A 26,626-nucleotide genomic window follows, 5' to 3' on the forward strand; every position below is an offset into this window, starting at 1 on the left:
AGATGGAGGAGGGTATAGAGATGAAGACTGTTAAGATCCCACAGATTAAATTGTGCCTACCTTCAAGGTAGCACTGTAGGTACCAGTAAACGATAGGTTCATTCTGGATTGTCCTCTAAAATTCAGTGACCCTCCTGAATAAGTGTCAGAATGTGGCCAGCGACTTGGATACAAATCACAGAAATGAAGAAGTACTCTCATACTCTTTCTGTTGGGAAATACATGATATTTATCTTTTGTGATCCTAATAAAAGTTAATTTTACTCTGCATATTACTTGGATGCTTTTCTGGATGCATATAGTGATTGATTTATGCGTGAATAATGCATGGATTCTATGCCGCAGCTACGGAATTTCTCTAGATGTCCTGTAATTCTATCAAAAATTTGCTAAGGTAATTTGATACAATGAGGAACAGTTCTAAAGGGATGATGGATGCCCACTTTTGATGCTTGAAGTTACAAATGAGCACCAAAGGAAAGAACACTACAGTGATTTTCTAATAAGTGAACAACCTAAGTGTTGATTCAAAATTTATAGTAATAAGACACTCAAAGCATGTGCTAATTGTAACTTTCCTTATTCCCATACTTGCTTTGCAATTCATCATAAGCGGGACAGATGGTTAAGAGATCTCATTACGTGTTCTGCAAACAAAATAGTCTTCTCATAAGGGGAAACTGTAACGATTGATATGAAAGAGCTCATTTTTAACTATATATATCGTACACTCGCAAATAATTAAACTGTAGCATGGTAAGTCTCTCAACCTCACTCCTGAGCAAGTGCTTAGCAGGTTATTAACAACCCATATGTTTACACAAGACCTAAGTGAATGAAATAATTTTGATTCATATTTATGTGAATAGCAGTCCACATTGAACATATCTATTTGCAAATCTTCAGTCTGTGAACTAAAAATTAATTTTGGCATAAATGGGTTACAAAATAGTTTGTTCCAAAAAACATGGACACCCAATTTTGGGCTATTTCTCCTTTGAATACATACAAAGGAGAAAAAAATTCCCAATGACAACAAATTTTTAAATCATAAAAACTACTATGTACAGTAGTACTTAAAATTAAGCAATCTGCTTTGTTTCACCAGTCAATACAAGTTCAATATCATGATTCACACAGATGCACAATTTATTTAAGACTGTGAAAGCTTAAAATAGTAACTTCTGTTTAAGCTGACAAGCAAATGAATAATAACTGCCAAAAACTAAACTATGTTTGTAGCAATGAAGAAAAGATGAAAATCACCATCACAGCAGGATGAAGTAAAAAATGAAATATGAGAAGAAAAAGTTTAATATGTAATATTAACAGAAATCTTTATTGTGGAAACTTATTTTTGAATTCAAACAGAAGAAAAATGAAAGCATTACTAAAGGCTTCTTCCTTACAGACAATTTATGTATAACAACATTGTTTGCAAATAAAGGAACATTTAAGTTCTTCACCATTATCGTTCAGACGTTCTGAGCATGAGATTAATAAACAATCCGTAAAAGTGAGACAAATTTAAGAATTGCAAATAGGATACAATAAATAAGCTAGTTATAAAAAAATGTATTCTATGCAACATGGAGTACTTTAATACTTTATACAAAATCAAATGAAATATTCACAACAGTTGAAGAGATGGGATGTGATTCAGCTGTAGATGGTCTTACATAGTCTTATTAGTCTTACATAGTCATATTCCTCCTCTAAGAGCCAGCACCAAATGCAGTACAGATCCTCCTTGAACCTTGTAGTCTTGAGCTGTCTTTTCATCATTCCTGAGAAAGAAAAATAATTAGTTTCCAACAAGTAAGTTACAAACGTACTATGGTGGAGGAGGAAATAATCCTGTACATCAGGATGCCTGGTTGGGAATATAAAACTGGAACAAGTAGATCATTTCAAATATTTAAGTGTAATTTTTCAGGATGGTAGTATAGTGAGATTGAATCAAGATGCAGCAAAAGCAATGCAGTGAGCTCGAGTTACAATCAACAGTATTCTGTATGAAAGAAGTCAATCCCTGGATGAAATTATCTTTATACCGGTCTGTTTTCAGACCAACGTTGCTGTATGAGAGTGCAAGCTAGGCAGACTCAAAATATCTCCTCAGAAGTAAAAGATACGAAAGTAACAAGAATGATTGCTGGTACAAACAGGCATGGCAGGATGGTACTCAGAATCAGGAGATAAAGGCTAAGTTACGAATGAACACACAAACCAGCTTCGGTGGTGGGGTCATGTGAGGCAAATGGAGGAGAATAATGGAGTCTGCCATGGAGGGTAACAGAAGTTGAGGGAGACCGAGACGATAAGGGTTACACTTGTTCTTCCTCTGCTTATCTTATTAGATCATTAGATGCTTGATGCTTGTTGTTTAAAGGAACCTAACATCTTGGTCATCGGCCCTAAATCATATTAGAAACCAAACAATGGTTAGACTCAGTTTCCAATTATTTAAAAAGAGGTATGGAAATAAACGAAGCCACAGAGCTAGTTTCAAATAGAGGATTGTGGAAGCATTTAATTAATTCAAAGAGGCTTGCAGCCTGAATGGTGAAAGGCATAATAGTCTATAATGAAGACGTATGTATGTATGTATGTATGTATCAGGATCAAATATATTTCACACACTTGTAGCCTCCATGGCTCAGGTGGTAGAGTGCCAGCCCCTCACCAATGGGTTCCGTGGTTCAAATCTCGGTCAATGCACGTCAGATTTGTACTGGACAAAACGGAGGCAGGACAAGTTTTTCGCCAGGTACTCTGGTTTTCCCTGTCATCTTTCATTCCAGCAACACACTCCAATATAATTTAATTTCATCTGTCAGTCATTAATCATTGCCCCAGGGGGGGGTGCGACAGGCTTCAGCAGCCACCACAATCCTCGCTGCTAGATGGGGGCTCCATTTATTCAATTCCTGACCAGGTCGAACGACTGGAAACAGGCTATGGATTTTCATTTCATATATTTTGCACTCTCATCCATGCAAGACCATATTTGAATGCACAAAGTCTGCAAAGAGAGTTTGCCTATACACCAATTCAGTACAGTACATCATACAGAACTGCTGCAACCCCCACATGGAAAGAATTACTCTCCTGAATGAAGTTCCATGCACATTCTAATGGGGGATACAGCTGGGCAAAAGATGTCGTCGGTGTCAAAGTCTGGGCTACACAGCACCAAATTTAGTCATACACACGCTCAATGGGTGACAGGGCCAATATCATCTGACACCTTGGAAAAACATGCTGAGCAACACAAACAGTACAGGGATGAACAGGTTCTTACTGGAACAGTAAGTCTCCCTGCAGTTGAATGAATGACAGAAAAATGGGTTGTATTATGTTCTGGATGAATCACTCAATTATTTTGAGGTACAAATTCCAGGTGCTAAGAGATATTTTAGGCTATAGCAGCATAAATTTCAGGTGCCAGTCTTCTGTGTTGCTCTTATACATGGAGGATGATGTTGGTCACCTAGCAGACATCACACATCCAAACCACCATCATTAAAACTGTAACAAAATGGACTCTAATCGCTTTGCCCTTTGACCCTTTATGCAGTAGGGTATAGGAGTCTAACTAGCAGCATATGTACTGTACTCCAACTTGAAGCAGTGTCACCGATCCTGTATAATACTGCCTCTTGTTGTTCTGTGGCCATGGATTAGTAGTTCACTATGGATGCTTGTATTTTGTACTGATTTTAACTAGGAGCCTTATACTTGATGAAATCAAACAGATGATGTCGGGGTTAAAACTGACACTACCTCAGTAGGTATTCTGCAAAATAAATAGTCATACTAATCAATGTTTCTTGTGAAATCTTCCCGAGTATGGAGTAGATTAACTAACTTTGCGATAAGGGGTTTCAAGGAGCATGCAGAGTTGTGCGGACAGTCAGAAAGTATCTTTGTACAAGCAGAGAAACACCCCTCTTGCTGCCCATGCAAATTCACTGTGGTCTTCTCTCCTAAATTTCCACTAACAATGTCTTCTTTCTTCTTCTATCCCAGATGTGCTTTCAATGTATTTTGCAACATCATCTAGCCCTGAAAAAACTGTTCAGGGGTATGCTCTTCAAACTGTCCACAAGAATAAAGTTCAATTCATTGCTGAGCATGTTCAGGAAATATAATAATGCCACAGTTGCTTGAAATATTTTCCTAGCTGGATCCTCTTCAATTAATTTTTTTCAGCTTTTCTCTGTATTTTCTTGCCAGATTCTGTATTTTTTCCTCTTCTTTCTCCTGAAAAGGGGCTGCCTGGCCGAGGCGGTAAAGGCGTGCTCGGTTCGCCCGGAAGGACGTGGGTTCGAATCCCCATCAGGAAGTCATAAAATTTAAGAAACGATATTTCCACTTCCGGAGGTGCATATGGCCCTGAGGTTCACTCAGCCTACACCAAAAATGAGTACCAGGTTAATTCCTGGGGGCAAAGGCGGACGGGCGTACAGCTAACCACTCTACCCCATCAAGTGCCGAGGTTAACAATGGTGGAAGCCTTTACCTTCCACTCCTCCAAGGGCCTTCATGGCCTGTACGGAGGTGACTTTGCATTGCCTTTTTTTTTTCTCTCCTGAAAGCTGGTTCAGGGCAATAGCTGTCTCTTCTCCTAAAACTAACTTTCTGATTAAATCAAACCCTCCAACTATAATGTATCATTTAAGGGTGAGTTTCGGAGCAGTCAGATAGTATGATCCTTCTAGTACTGTTACAAACTGTGATACAGAGGTCCAATATTCCTTAGCACAGGGAGCTTCACACAATACAGCCTTCTGCTAATTACTGCTTAAATCCTTGAAATATTTTACAGCATCACCAACATCATCCAACTCTCGTTAAGTACTCAACCAGATCACAGAGATATTCTTTTTTTTTTTTGCTAGGGGCTTTATGTCGCACCGACACAGATAGGTCTTATGGCGACGATGGGATAGGAAAGGCCTAGGAGTTGGAAGGAAGCGGCCGTGGCCTTAAGGTACAGCCCCAGCATTTGCTGGGAAACCACGGAAAACCATTTTCAGGGCTGCCGATAGTGGGATTCGAACCTACTATCTCCCGGATGCAAGCTCACAGCCGCGCGCCTCTACGCGCACGGCCAACTCGCCCGGTCAGAGATATTCTTGTATACAGACAGCTGAATCGAGCCACAAACCCCAGCGGGTTAATATGGACATCAGGAGAAGTTCCTTTTTACAACTGGCTTTACACTGCACTGGCACAGATAGGTCTAAAGGCAACAATGCGATAGGAAAGGGCTAGGAGCTGGAAAGAAGCGGCTGTGGCCTTAATTAAGGTACAGCCCCAGCATTTGACTGGTGCGAAAATGGTAAACAATGGAAAATCATCTTCAGGACTGCCAATAGTGGTAGGGTTTGAACCAACTCTCTCCCGAATGCAAGCTGAGAGCTGCATACCCTGAACCGCAAGGCCAACTCACTCAGTCGGGAAAAATTTTGACTGTCTTTTCGCCATGCTTTTATTTCTCCTGAAGGAATTTCAAATATTTATGCGCCTCTGGGTATTTTTGAATGTTTTATTAGTCATACTTACACACTTACACAGACTGGTAAAGCAGCCGGGCACAAGCTTACTTATGACATCTACTTTGTGGACCCAACAATGCACACAAATTAACATACATACAAACATTACATTATAGACTGTTATGCCTTTCAGCGTTCAGTCTGCAAGCCTCAGAGAATTTACTAAATCTCGCCACAATCCTCGATTTGCAACTAGTGTTGTGGCCTCATTTAGTTCTATACCTCTTATACTTAAATCGTTAGAAACAGAGTCTAACTATGGTCGTCTTGGTCTACCTCTACTTCTCTTACCCTCCATAACAGAGTCCATTATTCTCCTCGGTAACCTATCCTCCTCCATTCGCCTCACATGACCCCACCACCGAAGCCGGTTTATGTGTACAGCTTCATCCATCGAGTTCATTCCTAAATTAGCCTTTATCTCCTCATTCCGAGTACCCTCCTGCCATTGTTCCCACCTGTTTGTACCAGCAATCATTCTTGCTACTTTCATGTCTGTTACTTCTAACTTATGAATAAGATATCCTGAGTCCACCCAGCTTTCGCTCCCGTAAAGCAAAGTTGGTCTGAAAACAGACCGATGTAAGGATAGTTTCGTCTGGGAGCTGACTTCCTTCTTACAGAATACTGCTGATCGCAACTGCGAGCTCACTGCATTAGCTTTACTACACCTTGATTCAATCTCGCTTACTATATTACCATCCTGGGAAAAAATACAACCTAAATACTTGAAATTATCGACCTGTTCTAGCTTTGTATCACCAATCTGACATTCAATTCTGTTGAATTTCTTACCTACTGACATCAATTTAGTCTTCGAGAGGCTAATATTCATACCATACTCATTGCACCTATTTTCAAGTTCCAAGATATTAGACTGCAGGCTTTTGGCACAGTCTGCCATTAAGACCAAGTCGTCAGCATAGGCCAGGCTGCTTACTACATTTCCACCTAACTGAATCTCTCCCTGCCATTTTATACCTTTCAGCATATGATCCATGTAAACTACAAACAGCAAAGGTGAAAGATTACAGCCTTGTCTAACTCCTGTAAGTACCCTGAACCAAGAACTCATTCTACCATCAATTCTCACTGAAGCCCAATTGTCAACATAAATGCCTTTGATTGATTTTAATAATCTACCTTTAATTCCATAGTCACCCAGTATAGCGAACATCTTTTCCCTCGGTACCCTGTCATATGATTTCTCTAGATCTATGAAACATAAACACAACTGCCTATTCCTCTCGTAGCATTTTTCAATTACCTGGCGCATACTGAAAATCTGATCCTGACAGCCTCTCTGTGGTCTGAAACCACACTGGTTTTCATCCAACTTCCTCTCAACGACTGATCGCACCCTCCCTTCCAAGATGCCAGTGAATACTTTGCCTGGTATACTAATCAATGAGATACCTCGATAGTTATTGCAATCCTTCCTGTTCCCTTGCTTATAGATAGGTGCAATTACTGCTTTTGTCCAATCTGAAGGTACCTTACCAACACTCCACGCTAATTTTACTACTCTATGAAGCCATTTCATCCCTGCCTTCCCACTATACTTCACCATTTCAGGTCTAATTTCATCTATTCCTGCTGCCTTATGACAATGGAGTTTATTTACTATCCTTTCCACTTCCTCAAGCATAATTTCACCAACTTCATTTTCCTCCTCCCCATGAGCTTGGCTGTTTGCAACACCACCATGATGATTTCCTTTTACATTGAGAAGATGTTCAAAATATTCTCTCCACCTCTCCAGTGATTCCCTGGGATCTATTATGAGTTCACCTGAATTACTCAAAACACTGTTCATTTCCTTTTTCCCTCCCTTCCTAAGATTCTTTATTACTGTCCAGAAAGGTTTCCCTGCTGCTTGACCTAGCCTTTCCAGGTTATTACCAAAATCTTCCCATGACTTCTTTTTGGATTCAACAACTATTTGTTTCGCTCTGTTTCTTTCATCTACGTACAAATCCCTGTCTGCCTCGGCCCTTGTTTGGAGCCATTTCTGATAAGCCTTCTTTTTATGTTTACAGGCTGCTCTCACTTCATCATTCCACCAAGATGTTCGCCTTTTCCCATTCTTTACACACAGTTGTTCCTAGGCATTCCCTTGCTGTTTCTACTACAGCATCCCTGTATGCCACCCATTCATTTTCTATATCCTGAACCTGCTTACTGTCTACTGTTCGAAACTTCTCACTAATCATATCCATGTACTTCTGTCTAATTTCCTCGTCCTGGAGATTTTCTACCCTTATTCGTTTGCAGACAGATTTCACTTTCTCTACCCTAGGCCTAGAGATACTTAGTTCACTACAGATTAGATAATGGTCTGTATCATCGAAAAATCCCCAAAAAACTCGTACATTCCTAAAAGATTTCCTGAATTCAAAGTCTGTTAAGATATCGTCTATTATGGATCTGGTACCCCTAGCCTCCCATGTGTAGCGGTGAATAGCCTTATGCTTGAAGAATGTATTCGTAACAGCTAAACCCATACTAGCACAGAAGTCCAGCAAACGCTTCCCATTCCCATTAGCTTCCATATCTTCCCCACATTTACCAATCACCCTTTCATATCCTTCAGTTCTATTCCCAACTCTCGCATTGAAATCGCCCATTAGCACTATTCTATCCTTGCTGTTGACCCTGACCACAATGTCACTCAATGCTTCATAAAACTTGTCAACTTCATCCTCACCAGGCGAGTTGGCCGTGCGCGTAGAGGCGCGCGGCTGTGAGCTTGCATCCGGGAGATAGTAGGTTCGAATCCCACTATCGGCAGCCCTGAAAATGGTTTTCCGTGGTTTCCCATTTTCACACCAGGCAAATGCTGGGGCTGTACCTTAATTAAGGCCATGGCCGCTTCCTTCCAACTCCTAGGCCTTTCCTATCCCATCGTCGCTATAAGACCTATCTGTGTCGGTGCGACGTAAAGCCCATAGCAAAAAAAAAAAAAAAAAAAAAAACTTCATCCTCATCTGCACCCTCACATGGTGAATACACAGACACAATTCTTGTCCTAATTCCTCCCACTGACAAATCTACCCACATCATTCGCTCATTTACGTGCCTAACCGAAACTATGTTGTGTGCAATGGTATTCCTGATAAAGAGCCCTACCCCAGACTCTGCCCTTCCTTTTCTAACACCCGTCAAGTACACTTTATAATCTCCTATCTCTTCCTCATTATCTCCCCTTACCCGAATATCACTTACTCCTAGCACATCCAGATGCATCCTCTTTGCTGACTCAGCCAGTTCTACTTTCTTTCTTCCATAAGCCCCATTAATATTGATAGCTCCCCATCGAATTCCATTTCGTTCGCCAAGTTGTATCCAAGGAGTCCCTCGCCTGTCAAATAGGAGTGGGACTCCATTACTCCCATAGGTCCGAGGCTTGCTTAAAGCGTTCTGAGCTCGGTAAATTCATGAAGCAGGATGCTGCCCTACTTGCACATAGTCCAAGTGAGGATCTTTCCTCTAACGGGTTATGGACCACCGGTGAATTGTATAGTCCTAGCCGCCTGAGCATAAGGAGGGCCACGACTCAGAATATGTCCGAGATGCCCACTCCCATTCCGTAGCAACTGGTATCCCGACTCTCAGGACCACTTACTAGGCCACTCAGTCATTGCCCATGGTTCACAAACTAGGACGTGACTACAGTAACTCACAAACATGAACCATACACACAAATTAAGTCATCTGAAATTAAGCCATTGACAGTACGCACACACTTTGTCATGTATGAAGCACTGTCAGAGGATATGCCAACAACATCACTGTAGTCTTCAGAGTACTTCACAATTGCTTACTTATAGATAGACAACAATCTTCTAAGTCAACATTCTGCAAAATTTTCACCAAAGCAACGTATAAATTTGAAGTACAGTATATGGTACAGAATTATGAAAATGGCTGCCCCTTTCTGATTGGTAGTTTCATTTGTGATATTTGAAGCCATTTCTTTTCAGTTTCAATTCAGTTTATTTATAACTGTTAGACTCTTCAGTTTGTTAGAAGTTTCAACAGACCAAAGAACGTAACAGTTATAAAAACTAAAAATGTTAATTTCATTAGAGTTTTCTATTTCTCACAGCTTTATTCCACTTTAGCAAGGAGGATGTAATTTTGGCAGCAAGCACTTGCCTGTGAAAGGTCACCAGCACCCTGTAGAAAAAATATACATATAAATCATAGTCAGCAGCAGCTGCTACTAGTTTCAGACTATATACAAATTCTCCTGCTTACAATCCACTAGCACTCAGTGGTGTTTGTACTTGTACTCTTGATGACAGAACAAGCCAATTCTAATGTGAAACGTGTTCACACAGACTGCACTCGATGGCTAGCGGAGGACGAGGCTGAATCTGACTGCGTTATAACTGTCATTTAACCTCACCATGTCTGTGACACTCTTTCTCAAACAGTCCAACAACACTAGAAGTGGTTTGGCGCCAAAGCAGACGATCCTCAGCAAATGTGTCCAAGGTTTCAGGGTTAATGTTTGTGACCTTCATGGTTTGTTTAAGCTGGTCTTTATAATGCCTCCAAGGGGTACCATGGGGTCTTGTGCCGGAGTTGACCATTAAAAAAAATTGGCAACGAAGCCTGGTGTCGCTCATACAGAACACATGCCCAGTCCACCAAAGCCAATGGCCAATGATAGAGGCTTCTACACTGCTCCTGATACTTTTGCAGGAACTGCAAGAAATTAATACAGAAGTATTATTAATACTACAATACTAATGGTTTTTGGAAATGTCAAGGTTCCAAAATGTTGTCCCTCAGGATTTTTTTTGTGTGTCAGTACATCTACCATGTATTTAAGCACCTTCAAATACTAACAGACTGAGCCACGATCGAGCCTGCCTGCTCAGGCTCAAAAGGCCAGCGCCTTAACCATCTGAGCTACTCAAACAGGTGTTTTATTTATAATAGGCCAACAAATACAGTCAATATTTAAAATAAAGATTGAATTATTTATCTTAGCTTATTATATACTTGTTCATCCACTCCCTCATACCAGTATTATCCAATTTCTCGAGAGGAATGTTGACTTGCATGAATGTTTTTGTTGTGTCCATTGATCTCTTATCACTTTTCAACTTCTTTGCGATGTGTAGAGAATTGCTGATTGTTATTTGCTGTTTAGAATCATGTTCTCTTCTTCTTTTTGTGTGCGTCTGATTCCCTGCAGTTTTTATCGTAGGTGTCTTTTTGTTCCCACTTAATACGAACATTACAGTATTTACACATTAGAATCTTCCTTGCAGAATATGTCAAGCTCTCAGGGCATTTAAATGTTTAATGAAGGGTTTTTCAATAATATTCTGCATTTTTTAATATAAAATAGGGTATATTTTGTGATATTTTGAGAGTTCATTTTGCTATTGGGTCATATATAAACAGGAAAGAAGACTGTGTGAAAAAAATCTGTGCATATCGCCACTACAAAAAATACAGCCCCTAGTCTTAATCCATTAACACCTAAATATTTTTTTCTAACTTTCTAAAGAGATTTTTATTCAAAAATGATGTTTTAAAATACTCTTCAGGATAAGTGTTGCAGATAAGAAGATAATACATGTTCTCATATGAGGATATCAAGTCTCCAAAGTGTTTTGTACAGTATGTTTCGTGAAATTTGTTGTACAATTAATTTTATAAAAATTTTGGTGAAAACAAGTTGCGTTGCTCACGGTAAAATTATTTTATAAAATCCGTGGAAGCATCGGGATGGCCATCTATGAACTCACATCTGAACTAAGATGTGTATCTGCTGCCATCTATTGCTAAACTTTTAAACCAAGAATCAGCTCCAACAAACAAAGCGTACAGTGGTAAAAAGGAAGAAAAGAAATGCCAGGAAATGCTCGACTCGGGACTGGATCAAAAGAAGAGAGAAAGGTAGAGGATTGCTGTCCTTGGTTGAAAATTAGTTTAGGTTAGAAGACCAGCATTCATATAGGAATTTAGCGATTGTGTTTTCTGCCTCTCATCTTGCATTTCTGTTGTGGTAAAATGGCGTTTTAACTTCATACAAACAAGGATATTTCTGGTATTCGTCCAGTAAAACACTAACAGCTTCCTTAGTCCACCCGGATCCTGCCTTTTTAGAAAGAATTGTTTGTTTACAATCGAGCTTCACAATCTTGGAAGATAGGAAAACAATCTTCTCACGACATAGCGCCAGCATCATCGTGATGTCAGCTTCGCTGATTGGTTTGTTTCGTAAAATTAATTTTATGGAATAGAACATGTCCTATTTTATGAAAAGTTGTATCAAAGGTTTTATAAAACTTGAATTTGACCGTGAGCAACAGAAATTTTTTAAAATTAAATTACTGTACAATAAATTTGACAGAAAATTTTACCGTGAGCAACAGGTATTACACGTACATCAACTCTCACTTCTTGTGGTACACATTGAAACATTGTATGCAGAGGGTTACAATGCAATTCTGACAACAGATTCTAGGTTTTTCTTAATCTCTTTACTCATTTTTGAGGACAGTCACTTGTTTGATTCTCCCTTATGGTACCTTTTGTTCTATGGATTGGAAATGAATCAGGAGGTCTCTGTGAGTGAAAAAGTTGTCAAAGAATACTATGTGACTCCAAGGATTTTCCACACAGTCCATCATGTTCAAAACAACACAGGATCCTAATAACGTATCCTGTCTTTCACCTTCGGTCTGATTCTTTCCATAATACAGACTGAAATTGAAACAATTACAACTTGCTCCACACAGGGACCAAAAATTGTACCCAAATCTAATAGGCTTGCCTTTGATGAACTGTTTTTGGGTTATTTTCTGTAGTACTTTAGTATAATTTCATCCACTGCTTGACATAATTAAAACACATTGAACTGTTGAAAAGCTGCATTCATCATCTTGATCAGAGGCTGTATCTTGAAGCCCCTGTCACTCTTGTTTTCGTTGACAATATCATTATTGCAAAAATGAATGAGTCTCTTCAACTTCAGATATTTATTTCTTGGTATTGCTTCCTTGACAACTTATTCACCTAAGTCTTTATCTTCCGACTGATACACTCTTTCTCAATGTAGTCTATGGTGTCCGGTAAAAATAAGACTTTCACAACAAAACCCCTTAGTTATGGGGGCTGAAAGTAAAATCTAGAATATTCCTTTCACTGAGAGCATATCAAACAGTTTTCCTTAAGATGTGTTCAAGTACCTCATCATGAAAAAATTTTCAAAGATTTCTTTTGGAGAGACAAATTGGAGTTTCTACTTCATTCTCTCTAGTTTCACCTCGCCATCATTTCCCTTATCCGGCAGTTTTGTATATTGTGTATTTTTTTCTTCCAGTCTCTTTCTCATCTGAAATGAGGTACCGTTTTTTAATTTACCAATGTAACTAGCTGGAAGACTTGGAGCAAACTCTCCTCTTTCACCGCATGTACGAGCAAAATGCAAATGTAGAATTGAAATATCTCCACAGTATTAGAAGCAAAGACAGTAAAAATGACCTCACACAGTAATAATCTAAGTAGCAACAAGTTCACAAATGCAGCATGAGCAGGCAGTCAACAATGTTCGAGAATGCCTGAGGACACTCAGATTATATCTACAATTACTCAACAACAATGCGACAAAGAAAAGCGAACAATGAGTGTACAACAAACTACAGGCTTTGTGTACAACATTCTAGCAGCATTGAAGTCACAAATGGAAATCAAAGAAAACAATGCACAATGAACCGTTGCCTACGCTATAATACAAGGCCTTGAAATGCACTCGTGGAAAAGGGTTGCTTCCTAGTTCACCATTCAGCCACTAGGATCGCGGTCTTGCCCCCTTGTATTCGCATGGCCGTATATGTCAATAAGTAAAGTATATGCTAAATAAAAAGAACTGAATGTTTTTGCCAGTATTGACAGTACTTTATTTATAGAGCGGTGCTGCATTGGCTTGGATATGTCATTGAAGTTTCAAAACTTTCCTTTTGAGGGGCTTCTTAACAAGTTTCAAAACTTTCTCTTCTACTTGCGTGGCTCAAAGCAATGTTGTCTAACAGAGGTCTCAGAAATGTTCATAGTAGAAAAAGAGGTGGTTTGTCGCCTTTACACTTTCCACACTTAATTTCACTGTTGAACATGTCTTTCAAAAAGATAAACGTACACCTTTTAGTAACTCTCTTCGCGACGAGTATTGCGTAGCGGAAGTGACAAATTCCGTCGTTCACTGCAGAAGTGCCACAGACGATGATTTTCGGTATCTGAGGGCTCCTCGATCTTGAAAACGAATAAGACACAATGTTGGACTTTGAGTAGCTGGAGAACAGATTATGTTCCAAACAGCCTTTACAGTCTGTTTTTTCTTTTGCCACACGAACCATAATGTCATTGTATTCCGCTTGGTGTCTTAGGTAGCTGAAGAAGAGCTCGATGTCATAGCTCATTACGTTCCTTGTCAATGCATAATGCAAATGTATACTTATGAGGTATTTTGCGCAGGCCACAGTGGACTGGGTAGTCAAGATCTATGCCTGATACATTTCTCTCATGATTCTTTTTTACTTTCTCTGAATGCATTTTAAGTTTCTTAATATATGACAGGAAATCATTAATTAACCAACTGAGGAGTTCATCTTCAGTACTAAAAGATGCTTTTTTTTTTTTTTTTTTCTTTGCTAGCGAATTTACATCGCACCGACACAGATAGGTATTATGGCGACGATGGGATAGGAAAGGCCTAGGAGTTGGAAGGAAGCGGCCATGGCCTTAATTTAAGGTACAGCCCCAGCATCTGCCTGGTGTCAAAATGGGAAACCACGGAAGACCATCTTCAGGGCTGCCGACAGTGGGATTCGAACCCACTATCTCCCGGATGCAAGCTCACAGCCACGCGCCCCTAACCGTACGACCAACTCTCCCGGTTAAAAGGTGCTCGTTTGTTCTCGTTCCTGAATATGTCCCATGTGAGGTGTTGCAGACGTTATGCGCATTGAACAATTTAATAAAATGCTCCATAAAACAAATGGCTTATTTTAAACTGTATTTTATGCTCTCGGGACAAAACCACCTCCATACTTTTCAAACCAGAGATTGTTTCAGAGGAAAATACAATATTTTTAGCTCTTGCTACATTCATTTTCGTGAAATTTGTTGGGCAAATTATTTTCCTCGTTGGTTTCCTCATTTAAGATTTCTGAGTTTGAAGATACCTCTCAAATGATTGCCGGTCACGGTAGCATAGTTTAAAAAAAGTCCAGTGACAAATTTTGGGATCGCCCGATTCTTATGACGTAACTCGGATCAAAACTTTGTTCAGGAACAGAGGCCTACTTCGATCAGCTTGAAGTCGTATCTCATGCGTAATACTTCCTCTGTATAATGTTTCGAACATTGAACATTCACTGGAAACTTGTGAAACGAAATTCCACTACCTTTAATTTTTCGTGAATAAACCATGACTGGAACTGCGAATGCTTATCAGACAAATACACAATACATTCACAACCAACTCAGTTAATGAAGACGTTTAAAGGCGCGAACCTGGTAGAAGGGGGCAAGATAGCGATCCTAGCGGCCCGGCATTGAACTTCAGCGTAACCACTTCCATAGCGTTTTACGGGCTCTATTTCCAGGCCTTGTATTATAACGTAGGCAACGATATGAACATACAAAACACTTCTTTACAGGCCATGAGAAATCTTCACTTATAATTTTAAGTGTTGAGATACCTCAGTAGTTTACTTCTGAATGATTGAAAGAAAAGTTACCCTAACATGTTTTCATAGCAATAGTCATGAAATACAGAATACAGTTTCTTTTTTAATAAAAAAAGTCTTGGTGTCCACATATGGTGCACTTCAAGGCTGTTCTGCCATGTCAACAATGTGTTAACTTTCTAGGTTATATACACACTTTTTAAAGAATTATGCAAGAAATGTACTGAGGTGGGAGTAGATGATATGACCTGGACACCTGATCAAGTGAAATGAAGGTCAAGGTAGTGAGATGAAATTACTTCCCTAAATTTAACAGTTATTTCATTGTTAATGGACTGATAAAGACAGCTTAACCCAGGAGGAGATGCGCCGCGGTCTTTTCGACAGCAGCAGTATTTGTTTGTTTGCTAGCTGTTAAGTGATTGTTGTACGGCTCCCTCACCCTAATCATATCCTACTAGGAGGTATTGGGTAGCACATACAGCATTGTCGATCCCTCAGTCGTGATTGTGTTAATGCGGTGATTTAAGTGTCCTGTGCATGTCCTGTGGCATTCTGAGTTCCTAACATTTATTTTACTGCTTATTCCTTCATTTTCATTGTATTGTTCAGTTAGCAGACTGTATCTTCATAATGGATCAGAAAGAACAGGAAGGAATAAATAAACCTCTTGGGTGCGTTGAAAAGAAGACACGAAACGAAACACTAGCAGGACTTACAACAGGGTTGACTACTGGCAGCACTTCACTGTCATCCTCGGATTCAGCTGACACGTCAGTTTCCATATTATAGCTTCCTCTTCCGAAACATCTGTGGAATTTTGTCTGATAACATCTTCAAAAAGCCTCTGGCGAAATGCACCCTGTTCCCCTGCTGGTGCTTCGTTCCATGTCTCCTCCTTCTCAATGCTCTCAAGAAGTTTATTTATTCTTTCCTGTTCTTTCTGATCCATTATGAAGTCAAAGATACAATCCGTTAACTGAAAAACAACAAAAATATATGAATAAGCAATAAAATAAATGTCAGGAAATCAGTACGCCACAGGGACAATGTTGCTCAAATAAAAGAGAAATCATTTGTACAAAACACAAAAGAAATACCCCCCTCCCACAAAAATAATAATAATAATAATTAACAAATAAATGTGTAAATTGAGATATATACAAGTAACAAGATAATGACAAAAGTGGCAAGGAAAATTGGAGAAGGAAAAATGAAAGCGATGATGTTTGCAGATGACCTGTTAGTCTGGGGAAAAAAGGAACAGGATATCCAGGAACAGTTAGATGCTTGGGTAGATGAGGTGGAACAATATCGAATGAAATTTAATGCCCAAAAGAGCAAGATAGTGATCACAACTACAAAGAAGGAGAGACCTACGAGAGGGATATTGCTTGGAGGGGAACAACTTAGGAAGGCAGAGAGTTTCAAGTACTACGGAAGTGGAAGAAATGATGATGAAATAATCGAGCGTGGAAGACAAGCAGGAGCATTCCTGAAAAGTGTCAGAAGCCTGGTTTGGAGCAAGGATGTCCCTCAGAGAAGCAAAAGGGTGATATATAGGATGTACTATATACCTATTCTGATGTACGCAGCTGAGACTTGGGTAATGAGGCAGAGAGCCGTGAATAGAATAAAGGCAAGTGAAATGAAATTTCTGAGAAGCAGAATCGGAGTGACAAGATTGGATAAGATGAGAAATGAGAAGGTTCGAGATATAGTAAACGAAGAGCCACTACAGAATAGGATAGAGGCATCTAGACGTAGATAGCGTGGAAACATGAAGAGAATGACAGAGGTAAGGATACCAATATAAATGGTCCGTTATTGGACATTATAAATTTTCCAGCTAGCTCATTCTTGGTTGCCAGCGTTTCGCCCTCGTGTGCTAGGGTGGGCTCATCAGTTGGTACCTAGCACACCTACCAATACGCTGGCTAGTGCATACCGTGGAGGCCACTGCGTAGGCTAACTGGAGCCACCGGCAGTGCCAATGCACTAAGAGACTTTGTCTCATCACTAAAAATTGATGCCTGCTTGGCCATCAGATGATATAGATGTTGATTCCCATAGGGAATCTGAAATATTTGTCCTGAATGAGCAAATTTATAATACCAATATAAATGGTATGGAGCCGGTGGCTCCAGTTAGCCTACACAGTGGCCTCCACGGTATGCGCTAGCCAGCGTATTGGTAGGTGTGCTAGGTACCAACTGATGAGCCCACCCTAGCACACGAGGGTGAAACGCTGGCAACCAAGAATGAGCTAGCTGGAAAATTTATAATGTCCAATAACGGACCATTTATATTGGTATTATAAATTTGCTCATTCAGGACAAATATTTCAGATTCCCTATGGGAATCAACATCTCGAGGAGGATGCACGAAATGGAGATAACAGGTTAACGACCAAGAGGAAGACCAAGAGACAAGTGGATAAAAGAAGTGGAAGAGTGTGTACAGAGAAGAGGTGAGGACTGGGCAAGAGTGACTAGGGAGAGGTGGTGGGAAGACAAGAGGAGATGGAGAGGCTTATGTTCCAAGCAGACCCAGCCAAAAGCTGAAAACTGCAGAAGATGATGATGATGACAACAATGAACTGTAATTGCTGTGAGTAAATATATGGTGCGGTCTTATCGACTGCGAGCGCCCCCTCGTAGGTTAAGGAGTTACATAATTATGTTATTGGGTTTACATCCCACACACTACTTTTACGGGTTTTCAGATATGCCAAGATGCCATATTTTGTCGCACAGGAGTTCTTTTACATGCCAGTAAATCTACTGACACGTGGCTGGTGCATTTGAGCCTAAATCCACCAGACTCAGCTGGAATCAAACTTGCCAACTTGAGCTCAGAAGGCCAGTGCTCTATTGAGTGAGCTACTGAGCCTAGCTGACATTTTTGACTGGATTACTGGACTGTTTTCAATAAATTATACGGCATTATTTAAAAGAGACCAATATGAACATCCTTCTCCTCAGACCGTGATCGACATTTACAGTTCTGAATTCCTAAGAGAATGTACTGATTGTCCCCAGTTGACATTATTTACCGACATTTCATACCCACTTCATCAGTATAACCTGTCAGTGAAAAGCACTATAGCTTGTTTGAAAACTGAAAGAAAATATCAGCATAAACACATAAAAGAGAAGATATTAATAATATGCCATTAATACTCACATTTGTTTTCCTGAAAATATAAGGCGCTGTTGTTGAGGAGGGATTCCCTCTTTCTCTTCTACTCTTTCTTTAATTCTTTCCACTTTATCCGTTGGCTCAATGTCAATCTCTATCTGCACAAACATAAGTGATAATATAATGTATTAAAATTTCTGAACCAAACAAATCAGTTTACTTCTAAATATATGTGGATTAGTTCAAGTTTTTAAAGGCAGGAAAAATCATAAAATTAAGATAAAGTTGAAATATTTTGAGAACAACATTTTGTTTTTAGGAAGAGGAATTAGGGATTAGAACAATTTATCAACGGAAATGTTAATAAATTTCCAACTTCTTTGAAATCATTTAAGAACAGACTAGGTATAGTACTGATTGGGAATCTGCCACCTGGATAACAGCCCAAAGTGTAGATCAGTGGTGACATAACGATTGATTGCATGCTACTCGTTTAACATCACACTAACACATCCAAGGTTTTCGGCAACGGAACAGGAAGGGGCTAGGATTAGGAAGGTAGCGGCTGTAGCCCCAGCATTTATCTGGTGTGAAAATGGGAAACCAAGGAAAACCATCTTCCGGGCTGTCGACTGTGGAATTTGGACCCACTATCTCCCAAATGCAAGCTCACAGCTACGTGACCTAACTGTATGGCCAACTCACACGGTTTGATTGCATGCCATGCAATCGATAACATGCGAGACATTTCAAAATTATGGTACTGGACTTCTAGGGCTTATCTTGTGAAAAATATGTTTACACCTGAATTTATGACATTCCTTGCCACAATGTCGAAGAGATAATGGCAATAATTTATACAACTGACAGAGTTTGTTTTTTAGGAGCCTTGTAGCAATGTGAGCTAGAAGAAAATACCATTTGTAGCACTAAAAATATCCTCATAAAGAAATACCATTTCATTTTTTTGCCATTTACCATCATGAAATTGGAGATGTTATCACTTTCATAGGCTAATATCACCACTCGAACTAGAAGTTATAGGAATTATTTTCTGACACAGACCAGATTTTCTTCTAGAGTAATCACTACCACCACCATTCGAGCATTTCATATCGTCAGAGTCGATTACTTTTCCCTTTAAAACAACATATTAGAGTCAATTATGAAGGACAGAAAAATACCCTAGCTTCACTATGGTTTTAAACTGAACGTTATTATTCAAAGTTTTACATTTTGAAGAGTCCACTGTAGGCTGAGCCTGTAAAGTACACCCTCAGTTCATACATCAAACAGGGTTTGGGGAAATTATTATTTTCTGATGTAACACTTATCTGAATCCCGTAGAGAAGAATTGTAATGTTTTAAACCCTATGTTATTTAACATCTAGGATGTAAAAGCGACCAAGCTGTAAAACTTTGATATTGTACATTGAACAGTACTAGACGAATGAATGCTTTTTTTTAAGGGGTGAATATTTTTAAATATTTATTAACATCTACGATACAGAAGCCCACCCTTCATGTAAAATTTTAAGTTTGTGTCTGAAATGGTTTCGGAAGAATGGATATTGTATTTTTGAGAGTCAACCCCCATTTAAAACCCTTAGGAGAGAAATATTATGAAGTAACTTATGCGATATTTTGCACTTAGGACATAAAAGAATAGCCTTCTCGTAAAATTACAACTTTGTACGTCAAATGGTTTTGGAGGAATTAATAATTTCTGCGGAGCTAACCCCATTTAATATTTTAGGGGTTAACACTTTAGGGGAGGAACTTTTAAAAAGATTCCTTATTTCACGCCTAAGATTTAAAATATATACAACTATTTGGAATTTTGTCTTTGTACGTTAAACTGTTTCGGAGGAGGATCTTGACACTCAGTTAACTCTCTGAGGGGTTAAATTTGTTTCAAACCTGTTATTTAACACCTAGGATATCATTTGAAACTTTGTAATTCAAATGGTTTCGTATAAATGCATATTTTTGTTATCATTCCTCAACCCTCAGTCAAAACCCGTTAGGGGTGTATCGTTTTAAGACCACTTCTTATTTAAAATCTAAGACAGAATTTTATGTTTCTTGACGTCAGCACTGATCTCTGGTAAAAATCAGAGACAAAACCTCCATTATTATTTAGGCCTAGCATATGCATTAAGCTTGTGGAATTTGATTAGTAATTTGAGAGGTCTAAAACTTTAAAAATTAGACATTCAACATGCGCAAGAATACGTAAGTACTATTAATGGTATACAGTCTCAAAAAAAGGTTCCTTCAGTCATGTCCTAAGTTTAAGATTATTTCAGTTTAACCCCTGAGCTTTACAAATCAATTCTTTTGGCAATAAAGAAGAGAAATCTGAAATTCGGTCGAGTACCTTGGCTGTTGTGAAAACTTAGTTTTAGAATTTGAACATCATCTACACTAACAACTAGCATTTCCTTTGTTACTACACGTGTTTTTGTGTTCAATGAAGTATTTGTGACTGCGAATGAGTTTTGTATTCATTAGCTATGACTGAATGAGTATCATGCTTTAGGAACCTATATATATATATATTATATTCCAGGTGTTTCCAAATTTCAAATGAATTAACTATGTTTCATTATTTCAATTATTCTGCATGTACATATGTATCCAGATGAAGTGATAATGTTTATCGTCAGTGAATGATTAGCTATGATGGTATACTAAAGTATGCCATACTAACAGAGTCTCTACACATGGCTCGAGTATCGTGACCCAAGAACTTTGTTGTTTCTTTCATAAAGATGATGCCATTCTGTATGAACTTGAGTTTTCCAGAGAGTAATTCTCCACAACAAGTCCATGATCTCGTACTTGATCAAACCATATTTTTGCCACCCATCCTCATGCCAGAAACTTTTCCTTGGACTAAAAATTTTTCCAGGTTGTCATCCTCTCTTCTCATAATCTTGGCATAGACTTTCTTGTATTCCAATTTCCCGGATGACAGAATCATTTTATTCGCAACATCCTTCTCCAACACCACATTTCAAAGGCGTTGATTCGGTTCCTGTCTTTAGCTTTTATGGTCCAAGTTTCGCATCTATACACGAAGATCGAGAACACAAGCGAAAGGAATAATCTTTTCTTCGTAATCATAGATATTGCTCTATCTTGTCAGATCACCTCTAATTTTGCCATAGCTGTACGTCTTAGAATGATGCGACGTTTAATTTCTTTTTCGCACCTACTAGTATCCTTTATTATTGAACCAAGATAAGGAAACTGACAGACTCTTTGGAGATTGTTCAAGTACTGTGGTAGCTGAATCTCTGCACCTTTGTAAGAGTAAGGGTGGGAAAATAAAGGAGATTTAATGTCACGAATTAAGCTCAGTCAGAAATGGTTCAGTGCTATTTCTAGAGATCCATGTCTATTCAATTTCGAGTCAGGTGGCATTATTCTCCATCTGATTTTTGCTCAGGGCTGAGAATAAAGAAATTGAAGAATAACATTTCCCTCACTGTGTTTGAAGGAATTTAAAACACCTATAACCCCAGAAAGGAGGAACTGTAAAACATGTGAACTGTGGAAAATGAGAAAGTTAGACGATGACTACATAGTCAAGGCCTACATCAAAAACAGGAAGATGTTATAAACACCAACATGACCATAATAGCACATCCCTTGAAGTATAGACCGAAAATTATGCTCACAATAATTATTTAAGAGCCATAAAATGTTTATCGTCACCAAGAATAAAACAGTGGCATGAAAATAATAAAGTTTAAAAAATTACAAACAGAGATAGAATCATAGAAGAGGTAGTTGCACCAATCCAAAACCACCACTACACAGGTTTAAATTTGCACTAGAAATTAACAAACATACCGTTCCAATATAAAATGTTTGTTAATTTCAGACCAGATTGGAAATTTTAGTTTTAAAAATTGCACAAATGGCCAGAAAATTCTTTAATACAATGTGTATTCTGATAAATTATTTCACCTAAACAGTACAAGCCCAATAGGGAGAAATTGAAATTACCATCAAGGAACACACTGAATCACTATATAGGGAATATGTCACGTAAAACAGGTGTGATACACTTAGTGAAAGCCAGGCTTCAATTAGAGCAGAAAAGGCTGAATTAAGTTGGAAAGAATGTGTTCTCTATCTTATTTTATTTTTACAATCTGCTTTATGTCGCACCAACACAAATAGGTCTAACAGCAACGACAGGATACGGAAGGGCTAGGAGAGGAAGGGAGCGACCGTAGCCTTAATTAAGGTACAACCCCAGCATCTGCCTGGTGTGAAAATGGGAAACCATGGAAAACCATCTTCAGGGCTGCCAACAGTGGGGTTCGAACCCACTACTTCCCAAATGAAATCTGATAGCTACAAAACCCAAAGCGCACAGCCACTTGCTCGATCTCTCTAATTATTGACAAGATCCCTGGTACAGTACAATTCGAGGTTACTTTTTTGCTAGTTGCTTTACGTCGCACCGACACAGATAGGTCTTGTGGCGACGATGGGACAGGGAAGGGCTAGGAGTGGGAAGGAAGCGGCCATGGCCTTAAGGTACAGCCCCAGCATTTGCCTGGTGTGAAAATGGGAAACCACGGAAAACCATTTTCAGGGCTGCCGACAGTAGGGTTCAAACCCACTATCTCCCAAATACTGGATACTGGCCGCACTTAAGCGAGTGCAGCTATCAAGCTCGGTATTTGAGGTTACATAGATTAATTGGTCCTAGGGACACTTCAGCACACACAAAAGCTCTTAGATCTAGAAATAGATCTGATGACTTACCTATTCAAGATGCAAAAGAAAATAGGACAGTACTTATGAGTAATTTATTGTGCTGCCTATTAAATGCCTTATCAAACTACTACCAATTCCTGCACAATATTTCTTCTCACATAAATTTTCTGGTCTATAACTTCACTCGCTGAAGATGTTGGTAATTAAACAAGACTTGTGGTTTAGTAATACTGAGTATCGACAACTTTAATGGGTATTGACAACTTTAATGAACATCACCCACGTTGAATTTTCGTGCAGTCTTTATTCTTATTCTATTATGTTTATATTATAATTTACATGTACTCCCTGTTTATCTAAATTTCAGGTCTCAGCATCGGTGGTGTACACTGGAGGTTTTATAGTACATGAAGTGCAAAAGGAAACTCAGTGTAAACTGAGCTATTGGCTGACCCGCAAGAGTAGAATTAGTTCCCCATTGACAGATTTACTTCACGTCAGAGACGCTTCAGATAAGCTGCATTATCAATCTGAAGAATTAGTATGGGTAATGACCATAATTCTGAACGTCAGAGGTAAACTATCGTAACTGACATTTCACTACAGGAGAGCAGAAAGAAACTGTTGAAGCACATATTTTGCTACCTTTAAGATAAGTTGAATCAACAGCTGTGACCATGGTAAACTATCGTAAGAGCCAATATGAAACAGAGTGCAGCATAAAGTTGAACTGTTGAATGATCATATACCATAGTTTATTGCTGGGTTCTTCTTGCACAAATGATAGTATGACATAGCTTATCTGCATTCCTGAAAAACAAACAATACTAGTGTACCCATAAGACATGACCAGAACAAGTTGCAAATAAAAAACCTCTCAAAATCATTGTTTTTGCATTTATGATGGTTTACCTTTGATGTCCAGAATTTCCTCATACATGTGCGAAGCTGCAAAATTTGTTTCTACCAGAATGTGTGGAAGAGTGACTGAATTATTTCTGCTTGTACAGAATCACCTCATCTGACAGCAGTCATGATGAGCAGTTAACCAAAATGACTTGGAAATTAGGAATTACAATCTTTCTTGACAAAATTGCTTGTGAAACAATAGATCAATACCAATATAAATGGTCCGTTATTGGACATTAAATTTTTCAGTTAACTCATTCCTGGTTGCCAGCGTTTTGCCCCAGTGTGCTAAGTTGGGCTCATCAGTTGGTAAATAGCACACCCACCAAGATGCATGACTAGTGCATACCGTGGAGGCCACTGCGTAGGCTACTTGGAGCCACCGGCAGTACCAACGCACTATGAGAGACTTGGTCTCATTACCAAAAATTGATGCCTGCCTGGCAATCAGATATAGATGTTGATTCCCATAGGGAATCTGAAATATTTGTCCCGAATGAGTAAATTTATAATACCAATATAAATGGTCGGTTATTGGACATTATCAATTTTCCAGCTAACTCATTCCTGGTTTCCTGGTTCCTGGTTGGGCTCATCAGTTGGTCACACTGGGGTGAAACGCTGGCAACCAAGAATGAGTTAGCTGGAAAATTGATAATGTCCAATAAGGGACCATTTATATTGGTATTATAAATTTACTCCTTCGGGACAAATATTTCAGATTTCCTATGGGAATCAACATCTATATCAACACAATAAAACAATTTGAATATATTAAGTGCCTGATCAGAAAACCTTCAGTCGAAAGATAAGAGTTTAATCTGCCCGCAACAGATGCGAAGATGGTGAGGGATATCTTTGTAGCGCTCCAAGCTGTGTAGCGGAGGACTTTAGCACTACTGAGTGTACGCGGTTCCGGCTGAAGTGAAAGGGCATTATAAGCATAGCAGACAGTGATGAATAGGAGACCTCTAAAGCTACAAAATCTGAGAGGCAAAGTTACGTAGAGATAATTCAAAGACAAAATTTAAGGAAAGTATGCATTAAAACTGCCACTACCCACCAATTAATAAACTCAGAATCAATTCATCAGCTGGAAGTACAACTATAATCTCTGATGAAGTGTAATGCATATGCAACATATCCCTGTCTTCCTAGAGACATTTCAAGAATTAAAAGGTAAAGATTTGGTATATCAAGATGATCCAACTTGTTGAAATAGTCAGAACTGAAGAAATGCCTACATGCAGCTGTTTCAAATAGTCATTGCACCTAGAAAATATCTAACATCTGTCATCTAAGGTTCAGTATTGCAGGAAGTATATCAACGAATTTTCATTCTAAGCGATACCTGTGCTGCGGATCAGTATTTCTCTCACAACTTTGTCACATAGTGGAATTTCGAGGCACAAAAATAAAATATTGTTCAATATTAAAGCTGTAAAAGTAAATTTGTGTCCTTGTTCCAAGCTCCTTTCAGAAACACCTCCAATGCAGGCATTTGTGTACAACAGTTTAAATCTGGTCAAGATGAAATATAAACGAGTCAAGAGTAGGAAATGTAAAAGGTATTATTAGGGTGACGGTAATCTACTCAGTCATACATTCATTTTCTTCCTACAAGAGCATCAACAAGTTGTACAATAATTTATTTTCATGGTGCAATATTATAACCTTGCAGGCACTGTGCATTAATTCAATATTCCACCTCGTTTGCAAAGACAAATAATACTGAGATTGAATAATTCAGTTCTATCGAAATTTTGATTTGTACCAAGAATTTAAAGTTAGTATATTTTGAAAAGCCCAGGCCAAAGACTACACCCACACCAGAAAAAACAATAGAGGCACACACTCCCACATCTTATATAATCATTATATAATTAGGTGAATGGATTAGTGATGGGACATTCGATTCATTTTACTGAATTGATTCATTTCATTCCGTTCACGTTACTGAAGCGATACAGCGATCCGATTCACGGCACATTAGTCACCGCTCCTACTGCATCTGTGTACTATGTGCTGGTAAAACAGCAGCAACAGCATTCAGTGCTCGCAGCTGCCATCTGGTCTTCATATTATGAACTCCTTTCTTAGGAAATAATGCTAGTCACTCTAATACATCGAAAGTTTCCGAGACGCAGGATGGGAAAGATCTAGGATTAGGAAGGTAGCAGCCATGGCGTGAATTAAGGTACAGTCGCAGCATTTCCTGGTTTGAAAATGGGGAAACTATGGAAAACCATCTTAACAGCTGCCGACGGTGGGATTCGAACCCACCATCCCCCGAATGCAAGAGCATAGCTACGCGATACTAACCACACGACAACTCGCTCTGTCATTTTTGAAAATATGTATTTTTCTAACAGCTGAGGATTTTTTTAAAATCATATTTTGTATAGGCTACCCGAGATGTACAGTAGCCCGCTGGTTTTCTGATTCAACATACTGTTGGTTAAGTTATTGCGTCTGTCCACATGTGATTGAAGTCTTGTGCAACGATGTGACATATAAACTGAGAGAATACTGAGCCGTTCTTCCCAATATAAAACAGGT

General features: G+C 38.9%; 1 protein-coding gene across 1 annotated transcript in view; it reads right to left on the reverse strand.

Annotated features, from left to right (window-relative positions):
- Window positions 1–1,320: 1,320 nt before the first annotated feature.
- The window catches only part of Nedd8 (Nedd8 ubiquitin like modifier), a 37,452-nt gene continuing 12,146 nt past the window's right edge, over window positions 1,321–26,626 (reverse strand). The window contains exons 3-4 of the mRNA XM_067150955.2: window positions 18,464–18,576; window positions 1,321–1,787 (exon numbers count right to left, since the gene is read on the reverse strand). Coding sequence (XP_067007056.1) covers window positions 1,703–1,787; window positions 18,464–18,576 — 198 coding nt within the window. The 3' untranslated portion in view covers window positions 1,321–1,702. The remainder of the gene's footprint in view (window positions 1,788–18,463; window positions 18,577–26,626) is intronic.

The sequence above is a fragment of the Anabrus simplex genome, chromosome 7, assembly GCF_040414725.1.
Source record: "Anabrus simplex isolate iqAnaSimp1 chromosome 7, ASM4041472v1, whole genome shotgun sequence".
Classification (NCBI taxonomy): domain Eukaryota; kingdom Metazoa; phylum Arthropoda; class Insecta; order Orthoptera; family Tettigoniidae; genus Anabrus; species Anabrus simplex.